The 14,237-nt window shown below is 34.7% G+C and overlaps 1 protein-coding gene across 3 annotated transcripts in view; it reads left to right on the top strand.

The window, feature by feature from the left end:
- Window positions 1-12,891, top strand: part of DENND4A (DENN domain containing 4A) — a gene marked incomplete at its 5' end in the record, with an annotated part of 95,358 nt that extends 82,467 nt beyond the window's left edge. For all 3 annotated transcript variants that reach the window (XM_082849099.1, XM_082849098.1, XM_082849097.1), the window contains 9 exons: window positions 1,431-1,525; window positions 2,958-3,133; window positions 3,228-3,374; window positions 4,243-4,441; window positions 4,675-4,929; window positions 5,880-5,997; window positions 6,602-6,764; window positions 6,929-6,993; window positions 12,424-12,891. In XM_082849099.1, the coding sequence (XP_082705225.1) occupies window positions 1,431-1,525; window positions 2,958-3,133; window positions 3,228-3,374; window positions 4,243-4,441; window positions 4,675-4,929; window positions 5,880-5,997; window positions 6,602-6,764; window positions 6,929-6,993; window positions 12,424-12,560 (1,355 nt within the window). In that variant the 3' untranslated portion in view covers window positions 12,561-12,891. The remainder of the gene's footprint in view (window positions 1-1,430; window positions 1,526-2,957; window positions 3,134-3,227; window positions 3,375-4,242; window positions 4,442-4,674; window positions 4,930-5,879; window positions 5,998-6,601; window positions 6,765-6,928; window positions 6,994-12,423) is intronic.
- Window positions 12,892-14,237: the final 1,346 nt, after the last annotated feature.

Here is a 14,237-nt window from a genome sequence, read left to right as displayed (position 1 = left end):
TCTTTTGTGAAGCATTCATTTGTTTTCAAAACAAAATTGTAATATTATTATATTTTTAATGTGACAATATTTATCATATATCTTATATAAAATATATACTTAAATTTTCACAACTATCTCATGAAACTGTTTTTATAGGTGGTGTGTTCAAATTGAGACCCAAACAAGGTCCACTTGTTGCATTTGTTTGATATGTCTACTAACTTCCTCTCATCTTTGTTCCCTGTTTTTTCCCCCTTTCGTATATTCATGAAGAAATCAGGTGATTAGTTCCCAGCCTCTTATTTTTTTTTTCTAACATGCAAGAACTGTTTATTGAGCTAAGTAAATAAGACTTACCTCACAACCTGATTCGTATTTGCTAAAAAGAATATTTATTCTGTGCTGTAGATTGATGAGATATAAGAGGTAGGCTGCCCACATAAATGACTGAATTAGTCAAGGCTGATAGCAATTTAGAACTAGCTTTAGCAGAGGGGGATTACAGAAGGTTATTGGGGGACCATCAGGAAAGAACTCTAGTTGCCACCATTTCTAATCATCTTCAAGGATGATGTGAAGCTTCAGCTCTCTCTCCACCTCTCTGCTTGTCTGTGTGGCAGAGCCTAGGGCTAGAGGAAGCTCTAGAGCTATCTTTTTTTTCTCCCTTGTCATTTATTTGCTGAAGCAATCAGATCATTAGTCTGGATTATGCATCCCCGTGGTGGTGTTTAACATGTTTTCCTATGCTATTTCTTGGAACTGATAGTTTATACTGTTACTTTTTTTTAACCTTTATATTTATAAAAATACCATTGTTCATTCATAAAATGTAGTAACTACTGGGGAAAAAAAAGTATAGGAAATGTATTGATTACTTCCAGTTTTCCTAACTAGATATAGCCACTGTCAGCAATTGACTTGACCACAGAACTGCCCTTATTTTGTCATTTTAATACCTGCTAAATATCCCTTTGCTCTTAAGAATGTACTTGGAAACTCTTCCCTAGTGTTTAAAAGCAAGATTACTGTTCCAGATTTTAAAGATCCTTATAAGGCAGAGAGTTGCCAGTAATTCTTTTCATGATCTGAAATAAGATCAGCTATTTTATACTTTTTAGACCTTAGAACTAAACACTTTCTTTTATCTAAAACATGTAAGAATAGAAACAGCAAAACAGTAATTACAAACAACTGGAATGCCTTCTAGTCTGTACAAAGTGCTTAATAAGTGAGTAATGAATTAAAGCACATTTCCTTAGGTGTACACAAAGGCATATGCTGAAAAACATTTTTCATTATTTATTTGCTTTTTCTTAAATTACCTTTATCATCTTAGTTTTAAATAAAACTGTTTGACATTTTACCAGAGAATTTATGAAAGTGAAAGATTCTCATATCCTTTCTGTTAATTTTAATGGTTTTGCTCTTTGTTTTTTAATAATGAACAGGATCCTTGTCCAAGTTTGCCTTACCTGGGAAATCAGAAGTGGCATCTTCCTGCAACATGAGTAATACAAATATCTTCCAGAACTATGCAATGGAGGTACAATTTAATCAAAAGAACATCTTCATGTACTACTTAATAAAATTTACATTTCTTAAGTGCTGATAGTCTCTGGTAGAGTGATAAAAAGTTAAATATATGGCATCTGAAAATTTCAGAATGTATATTGCTCCTGAATAAACTTAAAATTTATCTAGTATTTCAGATTATTGAAGTCATATGACTTCTTCTGTTTAGAAAAGTTCCATACTTCCTTTCATGTTTATCAACATACAAAATCATTTTTATTTCCAGTATTTATATTTACCCCTTGTTTTATGTATGTCCTCTTTGAATTTTTATTACACTTTTATTTTTCTTTTTTGTTTTGGCCGTACCACACGGCATGCGGGATCTTAGTTCCCCAACCAGGGATTGAACCCGCACCCCCTGCAGTGGAAGCACGGAGTCCTAACCACTGGACTGCCAGGGAAGTCCCTATTTCACAACTTAAACACTTGTAACTAATTTTGCTGTGCAGGCACACTTTTTGGATGAGGATACAGGGAGCAGTTTTGGCATTTGTGTCAACTTTTTCCATCATGTTTTTCATTCTTTGTGTCAGTTTGATGTAGATATCTGCTGGGTATGCTGCTGTATCCCATTTTCTTGCAATAAAAAGGTTATAGTTTTACACTTTAAAAACTTTCCCTAATTTTTGTGTAAAAATTGCTTCCAAATACATTTGTGTTTCCGTTTCACACTAATTCGCATAAATTTGGAAAATAAATTTGCATGCAGCTGGAAAATAAATGATGAGCACTGATGTTGCAAGTTTACAAAGTTTCTGATGGCTTCAGGAATTTCTATATTTTAATGTAATGACAGCATTTACATTTATCTATAGCAATGCTTCTTAAACTGTCTGTAGTGACAGACCAGGGTTTTTTTTCTTGCTGATTTTAAGTTCCAATCTGTCATGGCTGTTACTCTTCTAAAATCTACTGATCACCGACTTAGCTGTTACAGCAATTAGTTTACAGGTCTCCAAATCCTCTTCTCAGTTTCTTTACTTAGCTTATCACAAACCAGTAAGAGTTTGTGGACCAGCTCCTTACTGGTGACCACACTTTGAGTAGCACAGATCTATAACATGTAATTACCAATACCTATTTTGTGTATTAACAAAGTAATACTTGGGTTTAGTTTTCCATTAATAAAATCATGGCAGATTTTATAGTACGTAATTATAATGGTAAAAATCCTCACTTAAATGCAAGTTTCCCTTTCAGGCAGAAGTTTTGGAATAGACTTAGGTGAAATAGTTAAAGATGAGTATATTATATAATGTACTGAATGTAATCCATTCTTCATTTGTAACTTCTGAATCCTTCTGAGTTTTACTTTTCCAGTAGATATATGAATTGAAATGGTTTTTAAATTGTAATTGCACTAACCGGCTTACTTTATAAAATGCTGTTTTCTCCCATAGGTTCTTATCTCGAGCTGCTCTCGTTGTAGAACCTGTGATTGTCTTGTCCATGATGAGGAAATCATGGCTGGCTGGACAGCAGATGATTCAAATCTCAATACAACCTGCCCATTTTGTGGCAATCTTTTCTTGCCCTTTCTGAACATCGAAATAAGAGATTTAAGACGACCTGGAAGGTAACGATTTATGCTTTTTTCCCCCTTCATGTTTAAGGATCATGTTTCCTAGAATATCTCTTTTCTCAAAAAGCTCCTTTGATTCACATTACAGATACTTTTTGAAGTCAAGCCCGTCTACAGAAAATATGCATTTTCCATCCTCCTTTTCAAGGCAGACAAGGCAGTCTTGTATCTCAACATCAGCCTCTGGTCTTGACACATCTGTTCTCTCTGTTCAAGGGAATTTTGATCTAAATAGGTAATTATGATTATGTGGAACTATATTTTAACAACATATACTATACATTTCAAGTAATGACAGAAGAATTAGCTGACCATTTTAAGGTTTAAATTCCTATGTATAATAGATTCTTAATCTCAAGTTCTTATTCCTAATTAATTATCTCTCTCTCTTGAGGAATTAAGTCAGTACTGAGGTACTTCTACTTTGCAATATTTAATTTTCTACTTAGGAATATTTAATAATCTAAGAAAACATTTGGAGCTGATAGATGAACTATAAAATCAAACTAAGACTTACACAGTAAGCGTAATACAAGTAAGTCTGTGCTTAAAACAAATGCGGAAATTGACTCCATTTTGGAGAAGTGCCAAATACACCAAATATAGCTGGGCAAGTGAAGCTATATTGGTAAATGCATGTGCAAAAGAAAATGCCTACATAGTACTAGCAGGCTAGCATGACCTGTTTGATCCTGAATGCTTAGACTGCAAAACTGCAAATCTGTGTGTGTCCCTTCTTTCATCATAGGTCTATTATAGCCCTTTCTTTGTCTCCCACTAGCTCTGACTCCTGAAAGAATAGGTGCTTATTTTTTCTGCTTTGTATCCTCGGGCCTACTGTGGTTCCTGCAGTATAAAAGCTGTCCACTAAATGTTTTGAACAAATGAATGACTCTGTATATTTAAAGTTTACTGGATAAAAAGGAAATTAACATGACTAGGCTACTTTAAACTGTATCCTTTTTCCCAGCCAAAGCCTGATTAACATCTTTCCTTCCTTTTACTTTGCTATGTGCAGCTCTGATTCTAAAGAGAAGAACATGGTCAGTGAAATAAAGTAAATCTAGACAGTGATACGCTTTTTTCTTTTTTCAATGCCCAAGCAAATCAAAGTTGCTCGAAAATACATGTGCCCGAAGTATTCAGATCCCTGCTGATAGATCAAAAGCAGCTTTGTCAAAATGTCCAGTATTTCCAATGGCCAGGAGTGTTAGTACTTATGGCACCTTGGATAAGGAAGACAATGGAGGACAGAAGCTCATTCCTACAGGCAGCCTGCCAACTACTTTACAAGGAGCTACAGTATGTATTTTGGTGTTTTTTACAATTTGGACATTGATAATTTACATATGAGTTTGTTCCCCTTGTGCTAAACAGCCTTATAAGCTTCAATTTTATTATTGTTAAGAAGAGTGTCTTGTTACATGATACAGTTTCATTTCTAATTATATGGAAATCATCGACAGGAATTTTTTTTAATGATTTAGTATCATCAATCTTGTAATTGCTATTTATGGTTTTTATTTATTCAACAGGATTCTTTAGGATTAGAATGGCACCTCCCAAGTCCAGATCCTATCACTGTTCCATATCTTAGTCCTTTAGTGGTATGGAAGGAACTTGAAAGCTTATTGGAAAATGAAGGTGATCATGCAATAACAGTGGCAGACTTTGTGGACCATCATCCAATTGTTTTTTGGAACCTGGTGTGGTATTTTAGACGTCTTGACTTACCCAGTAATTTACCTGGATTGATTCTTTCTTCTGAGCATTGTAACAAGTATTCAAAGGTAAGAGAGTACAAATTAACTAAAAGCCAGTGCTACTGTCACCATTGTAATGTTTGCATATTCCTAATGACAAAAAAGTAATTTTATGCTGAATATTTTTAATAACCATCTGAATCAATAAAGTTGTTGCAAATAATTTTTCTCCTTACAGTCTAGCGGTAAGACAGTCATGTTTTTTAGACTTCTTATAAAGTTTACACAAAATGGACTTGACTTTTTGTTATAGCCTCAAGAATAAACTGTAAATGACTCTTATGAGAAGACTTTGTGAGTTTGCCCCACTCATGCCTCATACCTCCTTCAAAACTAAGCCTAACACTTTAGTTGGACACCTGTAATTCATATCGCAGTCATGTGCTACCATTCTCATTACTTTACTGTGAATTTTTGTTTAACATTTAAGTAGTTTGTTATATGTTCACTCGTATTTTTGATATGTTGCTCTATTAAAGCATTTTTTTTCTTTTTCATATGCTGTCACTGGCACTAAATGGCAAAGTGTCTAAGTTCAGGAACTTTGTCTTCTCCCTTCTTGTACTTCATGTCTGTGATTGTGCATGTGTTTGCATTTTCAGTACATGGTGAATGAGAGGTTAACTCAGTCAGAGCATCTTCGCTAGGGTCTTGAACTGATGGAGAATGGGGCTCCTGGATTCATCTTTCTGTGGAGCCTTAGTCATAAGCTGGTCAAGATTAGCCCTTCATGGTACCCTTTCTCACTGATCTTAGTACTTTGTTAAATCTGCTACTTTAGGGATCGCTGGCTTCTCAACTCAGGTCATCTCCCTTCGGTAGGTTATAAAATGCAGACAAATCAGTGATTTTTCTGTTCTCTTTTCTCTCTTGCACACGTGCATCCTAAAAAATATTTTTAAGGCTCTTTATAAAATATTTACAAAACATTGTCATATAAGGATCATTAATGAATGTTTTTTTATTCTTCAACACAGATTCCTCGCCACTGTATGTCTGAAGACAGTAAATATGTTTTAATACAAATGTTGTGGGACAATATGAAATTACATCAGGATCCAGGACAGCCGTTGTACATCCTCTGGAATGCCCACAGTAAGTGCTGTCATAGAATGTTGATGTCCTTCATGTGAGAGTACTCTCTACTTGCTTTAAATAGCCTAAACTAATGTGTAACTGACTTTTATTTTACACTACTTTTTGTCTTACAGGTCAAAATCGTACTCTTTTGTTTGAGAGTGAGTGTTAAGTTTGCTGTTTTTAGTATTATTGTCTATGGAGGTCAAGGGGTTGTTTTTGTTTTTGTTTTTTGAGTGGTGCTGTGTATGTGCTGGAGGGGTTTTGTTTTGTAGAGTTCTGTTTTTAGCACATTGCTTGTCCCTATCTCTTCTTTGTACTTATTTTTTGTTTGTCTCCATCCCAGGCTGCTGATTTAAAATTCCTTCCAGGGGCTGTATTAAGGAAAACAGTATTTTTAGTTATTGTGTATTTGAGCCTTCAAGCTTATTTTTATCATTATTTGTCTTATTTCTTCCTTTTTTCTTCTTACTTCATTCTTAGATTTCAGTTCTTTTATCTATTGCCCTTAATTTATTTTTATTGCTTTGTAACTTTTTAAATAGCTGTCAGTTGCTGCTTCATTACATTCTGCTTTCTACACAGAACATTTTTCTTCATCTGCTCTTTTGTTCTTTTACAGCCCAGAAGTATCCAATGGTCCATTTATTGCAAAAAGGTGATAATTCATTTAACCAGGAACTATTGAAAAATATGGTAAAAAGCATTAAAATGAATGATGTCTATGGACCAATGAGTCAGATTTTAGAGACACTGAATAAATGTCCTCATTTTAAAAGACAGAGGTAAGTCATTCTTTTAAATGAATATATTGTTCCTCTAAGCAGATTCATATTGTTTGCTGAGTGATTTGTTAGAATATCTCACGCTTATATTAACATAAAAATTTTTGTAGATATGTATAGAGTGTTTGAATAGTAATATCTTCTCCACTTCTTCTTCCCCCTAGGAGTTTATATAGAGAAATACTGTTTCTCTCACTTGTGGCACTGGGAAGAGAAAACATTGATATAGGTAATTCAGCATAACATGTAATATTTATATATCATGGTATAGTTTTCAAAGTGTTTTTATATTGGTAGTCTTAATTAGTTTAATACAAAATTATATTAATATAATACAACTGTGTCTGATTTTTTTAATATAAGGTAAAAGATACTTTGATATTTTGGTCATGTTGGTAATAATAATGATAAATAATGAAAGCTAACATTTTTTGAGGGCTTATTATGTGCCTTACATTGTAGCAAGTAGTTTCCATATTTTATCTCATATAATCCTCAAAATCCCTATGAGATGGGTACTGTTATCATTTCCATTTTATTACTGAGGCAACTGAGGATCCAAGAGGTTAAATGACTTAAACTTGGGTTTCACAGCAATAATGGAGCCATATCTGAACCAAGCAGTCTTAATTTCCAATCCCATGCTTTTAACTATTGTGTCATATCACTAATGACATTAAGCTTGTTTCAGAAAAAATGTAATGTAGCTAAATATATATTTTAGGAGGTCTCAAACATTTTTGGTTGATCATCTTCTACTCTCAGTTATTGTGCTTGGCCTCCTTTAGAGTAACAAATAGAAAGTAAAAGGACTGAAAAAGATACTCCATGCAAATAGTACTAAAAAGGGAGCTAGAGTGACTGTATTAGTATCAGAAAAGAGAGACTTTAGAGACAAAGAAGACATTGTATAATGATGAAACAGTCAACCCACCAAGAATTATTAATTGTTTATAATAATTATAACATATATACAACTAACAACAGAGCCCCAAAATACATGAAGTAAAAACTAACAGAATTGGAGGGGGAAATAGACATTCAACCATAATAGAACAACTAGGCAGCAGATCAGCAAGGAAATAGAAGACTTGAACAGCACTGTAAACCAACTAGGCCTAAGAAACATCTACAGAACACACCATCCAACAACAACAAAATACACATTCTTCTCTACTGCACATGGAATATTGTCCAGGATAAACCAAATGTTAGGCCATAAAACAAGTCTCTCAGTAAATTTAAAAGGTTTGAAATCATACAAAGTATGTTCTCTAACCACAGTACAATGAAAAGAGAAATCAATAATAGAAGGAAAATTAAAAATTCACAAGTATATAGAAATTAAACAACACACTCCTAAATAACAAATTGGTCAAAAAAATCATAATAGAAATTAGACAATACTTTGAGGTAAATGAAAATTAAAAACACAACATACCAAAACTTTGAGATTCAGTGAAAGCAGTTTCTACCTTAAGAAACAGAAGAGTGAACTAAACCCAAAGCAAGCAGGAGGAAGGAAATATTAGTGCAGAAATAAATAAAATAGAGAAACAGGGAAAATATTTTTAAAAATCGAGAAACTCATTGAAATCAAAAGTTTGTTTTTGAAAAGATCAACAAAATTGACAGACCTTTAAGCTAGTCTAAGAGAAAAAGAGAGAAGACTCAAATTACTGAAATTAGGATAAAAGGGGTGATATTCCAGGACTTCCCTGGTGACGCAGTGGTTCAGAATCCACCTGTCAATGCAGGGTACACGGGTTCGATGGTCCAGGAAGATCCCACATGCCGCAGAGCAGCTAAGTCCGTGCACCACAACTACTGAGCCTGCGCTCTAGGGCCCACGAACCACAACTACTGAGCCCACATGCCACAACTACTGAAGCCTGTGCACCTAGAGCCCGTGCTCCGCAATGAGAAGCCACCGCGGTGAGAAGCCCGTGCACTGCAACGAAGAGTAGCCCCCGCTCGCCGCAGCTAGAGAAAGCCTGCATGCAGTCATGAAGACCCAACGCAGCCAAAAATTAAATAAGTAGGTGGGATATTCCTACTGACCTTACAGAAATAAAAATAATTATTATAAATAATTATATGCCAACAAATTAGATAACCTAGAAGAGACAGGCAAATTCCTAGAAAGACATAAACTATAAAACTGATTCAAGAATAGAAAATCTTAATAGACCTATAACAAGTAAAGAGATTGAGTTAGTAATCAAAAATCGTCCCACAAAGAAAAGCCCAGGACCAGATGGTGAATTCTACCAGATGTTTAAAGAAGGATAATACCATTTGTTATGAACTGCATGTTTGTGTCCCCTACCCCCAAATTCATATATATTGAAGCCCTAATATGATAGTATTTGGAAGTGGAGCCTTTGGAAAGTAATTACATCATGAGGTTGGAGCCCCTAAGATGGTATTAGTATCCTTATAAGAAAAAGAGGAGGGAATTCCCTGGCGGTCCAGTGGTTAGGACTCAGCACTTTCACTGCTGTGGCCCAGGTTCAATTCCTGGTCATGGAACTAAGATCCTGCAAGCTGCATGGTGCAGCCAAAAAAAACAAAAAGAAAAGTAAAAGAAAAAGAAGAGAGCTGTCCCTCTCTTTCTCAGCCACGTGAGGATACAAGGAGAAGACAGCTATCTGCAAACCAGGAAGAGTGCTCTTACCAGTCACCACATCTGCTGGCACCTTGATCTTGGACTTCCCAGCCTCCAGACTATGAGAAGTAAATGTTCATCATTTAAGCCACCCAGTCTGTGGTATTCTGTTACAGCAGCCCAAACTAAGACACTAACCCTTCACGAACTCTTGACAAAAAAAGTAGAAGAAAAAGGAGTGCTACCTAGCTCATTCTATGTGTTAGGCCAATATAATTACGCTGACCAAGCCCAGACAAAGACATCACAAGAAAAGAAAATGAAAGAGCAATATCCCTTATTAATATAGATGCAGAAATCCTCAACAAAATACTAGTAAACCAAATCCAGCAACGTAGAGAAAGGATTATTTGCCATGACAAAGTGGGATTTATCCCAGGGATGCAATGTTGGTTCAACATAAAAAACTCCATCAATGTAATACACCATATTAATAGAATGAAAGACAAAAACCACATGATGTCTCAATAGACACAGAAAAAGCATTTGATAAAATTCAACAAACTAGGAATAGAAGGGAACATCCTCAACCTGATAAAGGGCATTTGTGAAAAACCCACAGTTAAAATCATACTCAGTGGTGCAAAACAGGAAGTCTTCCCTTTAAGATCCAGAACAAGAAGAGGATGCCTTCTTCCACCATTTCTATTCAACATTGTACTGGGAGTTCTAGCTGGAGCTGCTAGGCAAGAAAAAGAAATAAAAGGCATCCAGATTGGAAAGGAAGAAGTTAAACTATATTTATAAACAACATGATCTTATGTATAGAAAACCCTAGAGATTCCACACCAGATCAAAATAGAACAAAACAAAAATCCCAAAATATTAGAGTTAATAAATGAATTCAGCAAGGTTGTAGGATATAAGATCAAGATACAAAAATCAGCTGAATTTCTGTAACTAGCAATGAATAATCCAAAATGAAATTAAGAAAGCAATTCCATTTACAGTAGCATCAAAAAGAATAAAATACTTAGGAGCTTGTTTAACCAAGGAGGTGAAAGACTTGTACAATGAAAATTACAAACATTGCTCAAAGAAATTAAAGATCATGTGAATGAATGGAAACATACCCCACGTTCATAAATTAGAAGACTAATATGCTTAAGATATCAGTACTACTCAATCTACAGATTCAGTGCAATTGCTGTCAAAACCCCAATGATGTTTTTTATAGAAATAGAAAAACCCATCCTAAAATTTATGGAATCTCAAGGGACCCCAAGTAGCCAAAACAATCTCAAAAAGAACAAATCTGGAGGACTCACACTAACTGATTTCAAAACTTACAGCAAAGCTACAGTAATCAAAACAGTGTGGTACTGGCATAAAGACAGACATATAGACCAGTGGAACAGAATAGACAGCCCAGAAATAAACCCTCACATTTATGGTAAAAATGATTTTTGACAAGAATGCCAAGACCATTCTGTGGGGTAAAGACAGTCTTTTCAATAAATTGTTCTGGGAAAATGGGATATCCACTTAACAAAAGAATGAAGTTGGACCCTTATACAAAAATTAACTCAAAATGGGTTGAATACCTAAATGTGAGTCCTAAAACTATAAAACTATTAGAAGAAAACATAGGACAAAAGCTTCATGACATGGATTTGTCAGTGATTTCTTAGATATGACACCCAAGGTACAGGCAACCAAAGAAAAAATAGGCAAATGGGGCATCATGAAAATTAAAGATTTCTGTGCATCAAAAGGTGGTATCAGGGCTTCCCTGGTGGCGCAGTGGTTGAGAGTCCGCCTGCCGATGCAGGGGACACGGGTTCGTGCCCCGGTCCTGGAAGATCCCACATGCCGTGGAGCGGCTAGGCCCGTGAGCCATGGCCGCTGAGCCTGTGCGTCCAGAGCCTGTGCTCCACAACGGGAGAGGCCACAACAGTGAGAGGCCCGCGTACCGCAAAAAAAAAAAAAAAAAAAAAAAACTACAATGGGATACCATCTCATACCATTAGATAGAATGGCTACTATCAAAAACCCAGAAAATTATGTGTTGGTTATTTTCTGGAAAATAAGGATATGAAAAAATTGGAACCCTTGCGCATTGTTAGTAGTAATATAAAATGGTATAGCTGCTGTCGAAAACAATATGGCATTTCCCTTAAAAAATTAAATATAGAATTTCTACATTATCCAACAATTTCACTTCTGGGTATATACCCTGAAGAATTGAAAGCAGGGTCTCAAAGAGATATTAGTATACTCATGTTTATAGCAGTCTTATTCATAATAGCTGAAATGTGGAAGCAACCCAAGTGTCCATTGAAGGATGAGTGTATAAGCAAAATGGGATATATACATACAGTGAACTATTATTCAGCCTTAAAAAAGAAAAGAAATTCTGACATATGCTACAACATGAATGAACCTTGAAGACATTATATTAAGTGAAATATGCCAGTCACAAAAAGACAAATACTGTATGATTCCACTTAAGAAGTACTTAAAGAAGCCAAAATCATAGAGACAGAAGTAGAATTAGAGTTGACAGGAGCTGGGGGGAGGGGAGAGGAGTATTATTATTTAATGGGTATAGAGTTTCAGTTTCACAAGGTGAAAAGAGTTATGGAGATGGACGGTGGTGATGATTGCACAACATTATGAATATATGTATACATTCAGAACTGTGAATGTATACCACAGAACTGTATGTATACCACAGAACTGTGCACTTAAAAATGGTTATGATGGTAAATTTTATATGTATTTTACCAAAATTTTTTAATTTGGGAAAGAAGAATTTTAATCAGTTGACATCTTAGTACTTCACATTTCAGTGGTCTGTGTAACCTAGCTCTAAATGCTACGGACTCTAAGGTCCCCATTCCAGCTCTGAAATTCTGTGTTGGCAGAAATGACCTAGAGATTCCTTCTTGGCTTCTAATTTTGTGGTTCTGTAGTATTACATGAACTTGATTGCTGATAATATCAAATACAAATTTCTTTATGCCTTTATTTCTTTATGAATTTTTGCAGATGCATTTGATAAAGAGTACAAGGTGGCATATGATCGCCTCACACCTAGTCAAGTCAAGAGTACTCACAACTGTGATAGACCACCAAGTACAGGAGTGATGGAATGTCGAAAAACCTTTGGAGAACCTTATCTTTAAGATATGTGTGTGTATTTTTTCAATATGTATTGTGTAGTCAGTGTATAAAATAACACTTTTAGACTCTAACCTTTTTTCTTCAATTTTTGAAAATGCATTTGTAAATGGTTCAGGAAGTTCAGATAGTTTATGTACAGAGTGTCTTAAGAAAATACTAACAAGTGGGAGAGAGCTACTTTGTTTCCCATTTCTTTGTTTTTTCTTCTCCCGTACAAGTAATTAAGTATTTTTGTGATGAAAAAATCCATAAACAAAATTGGTTCCCATAGAATAAGACAACTGTTTTATGGATTCTTTTGGAAGAGACAGATTGAAAAATCATGTATGGAACTTAAACAAATGTAAGAACAAAGTATCTCCTGTTTTCATAGACTACTCAAATGTTTTGACCGTGAAGTTGTATTATACATATTTTAACTTGTTTATAATAAGTTGATATTTTTTTAATTTTTAAACTTAATATAGCAAACAAAATGAACTTAATCTTATGAAGCAAGGTAATTAAGTGCTTATTTTCCTTGTCTGCTGCTATTTGAATTAATTAGTACAGCTGCAGATCTCTATATGTATATCTATACTTTTTTTTACTACTTAGAAGAATGATTCAGAAATGTCAGCGCTAGTGTCAGTGTTGTCCTAGGATCGCATATTAGTACTCCTGAGCCTGGCTGCAGTGGGTGAGTCATGGCAAAGGTGTGCATTGCCCAGACTGACTCACTGAGCCTTGTGGAAGGAGAGCCAGAGAGGTTCCAAATCTGCTTCTGTAAAATCAGGTTCAATATACCATGATTCCAAAATTTTCTCTATTGCTAATAGATACATATAATACACAGGGAAAATAGCTTATAGAGCCAAATATCAATTTAAATTCTAATATTCTACATGAACACTTATGTTAGGAAATATGTCAGACAGTTTATCCCAAATTCTACCTTTATTTTAATATCTAAAATATTGGGTATGATGCAAATTGTAGTATGTTTATCTGGAATATGACCTATTGGAGTATTCTGTTAATATTATATATATATATATATTATATATAAATATTCAAAATATTTTTTCAAAAGTAGAAAAATAATAACTCTCTAAAAGTACAGCCAGATAGAATTTCCCATATTGAGGAACCTGGCTTTTTCAATAAGCCTTCAGAATCTGGTTTATGGAATCTAAAATCCAGCAATATCCAGAAATAGACAGTAAATTGAATGTTTAAGTACCATGGGTATTAAATAGAATCTTAAAAAATATTTGTAGTCGCATTATTTCTAATATCACTTTCTTTGGGTAATTCTGATAAAAAAGTATCCTTTGGCTGTTAGAATTATTTATAGATTTTCAGTGTGTTCATGTGGTGTGTGTTTGAACACATTGTCATAATGAAGGAATTCTCTAGCCAATTTCAAAGAAGGAAAAAATGAAAGGTCCTAAATTAGATGTGTAGAAGCCGGCAGAGTTCAGGACACTTTGGACTGGAGATACCTTAAAGTCCTGAGACTAAGAACCAGTTCAGCTGTAGAAAAAACACTTGAGTTCATCCCACTAGTGAACAGCACCAAGCTAAAACATTTCACAGCTTTCTACTCTGGGAAATAATGGGGAAAGTTTAAAAATGTAAAATTTTAGTTCAGTTAGTTTGGCGCTGAACTTGCTTACCTGAAAAGTCTGGTGCTGTGC

Source organism: Leucopleurus acutus, assembly GCF_964270905.1.
Source record: "Leucopleurus acutus genome assembly, chromosome: 1".
NCBI lineage: Eukaryota > Metazoa > Chordata > Mammalia > Artiodactyla > Delphinidae > Leucopleurus > Leucopleurus acutus.
The sequence above is the reverse complement of the archived record's forward strand: the minus strand, read 5'-3'. Positions and strand labels throughout refer to the sequence as shown.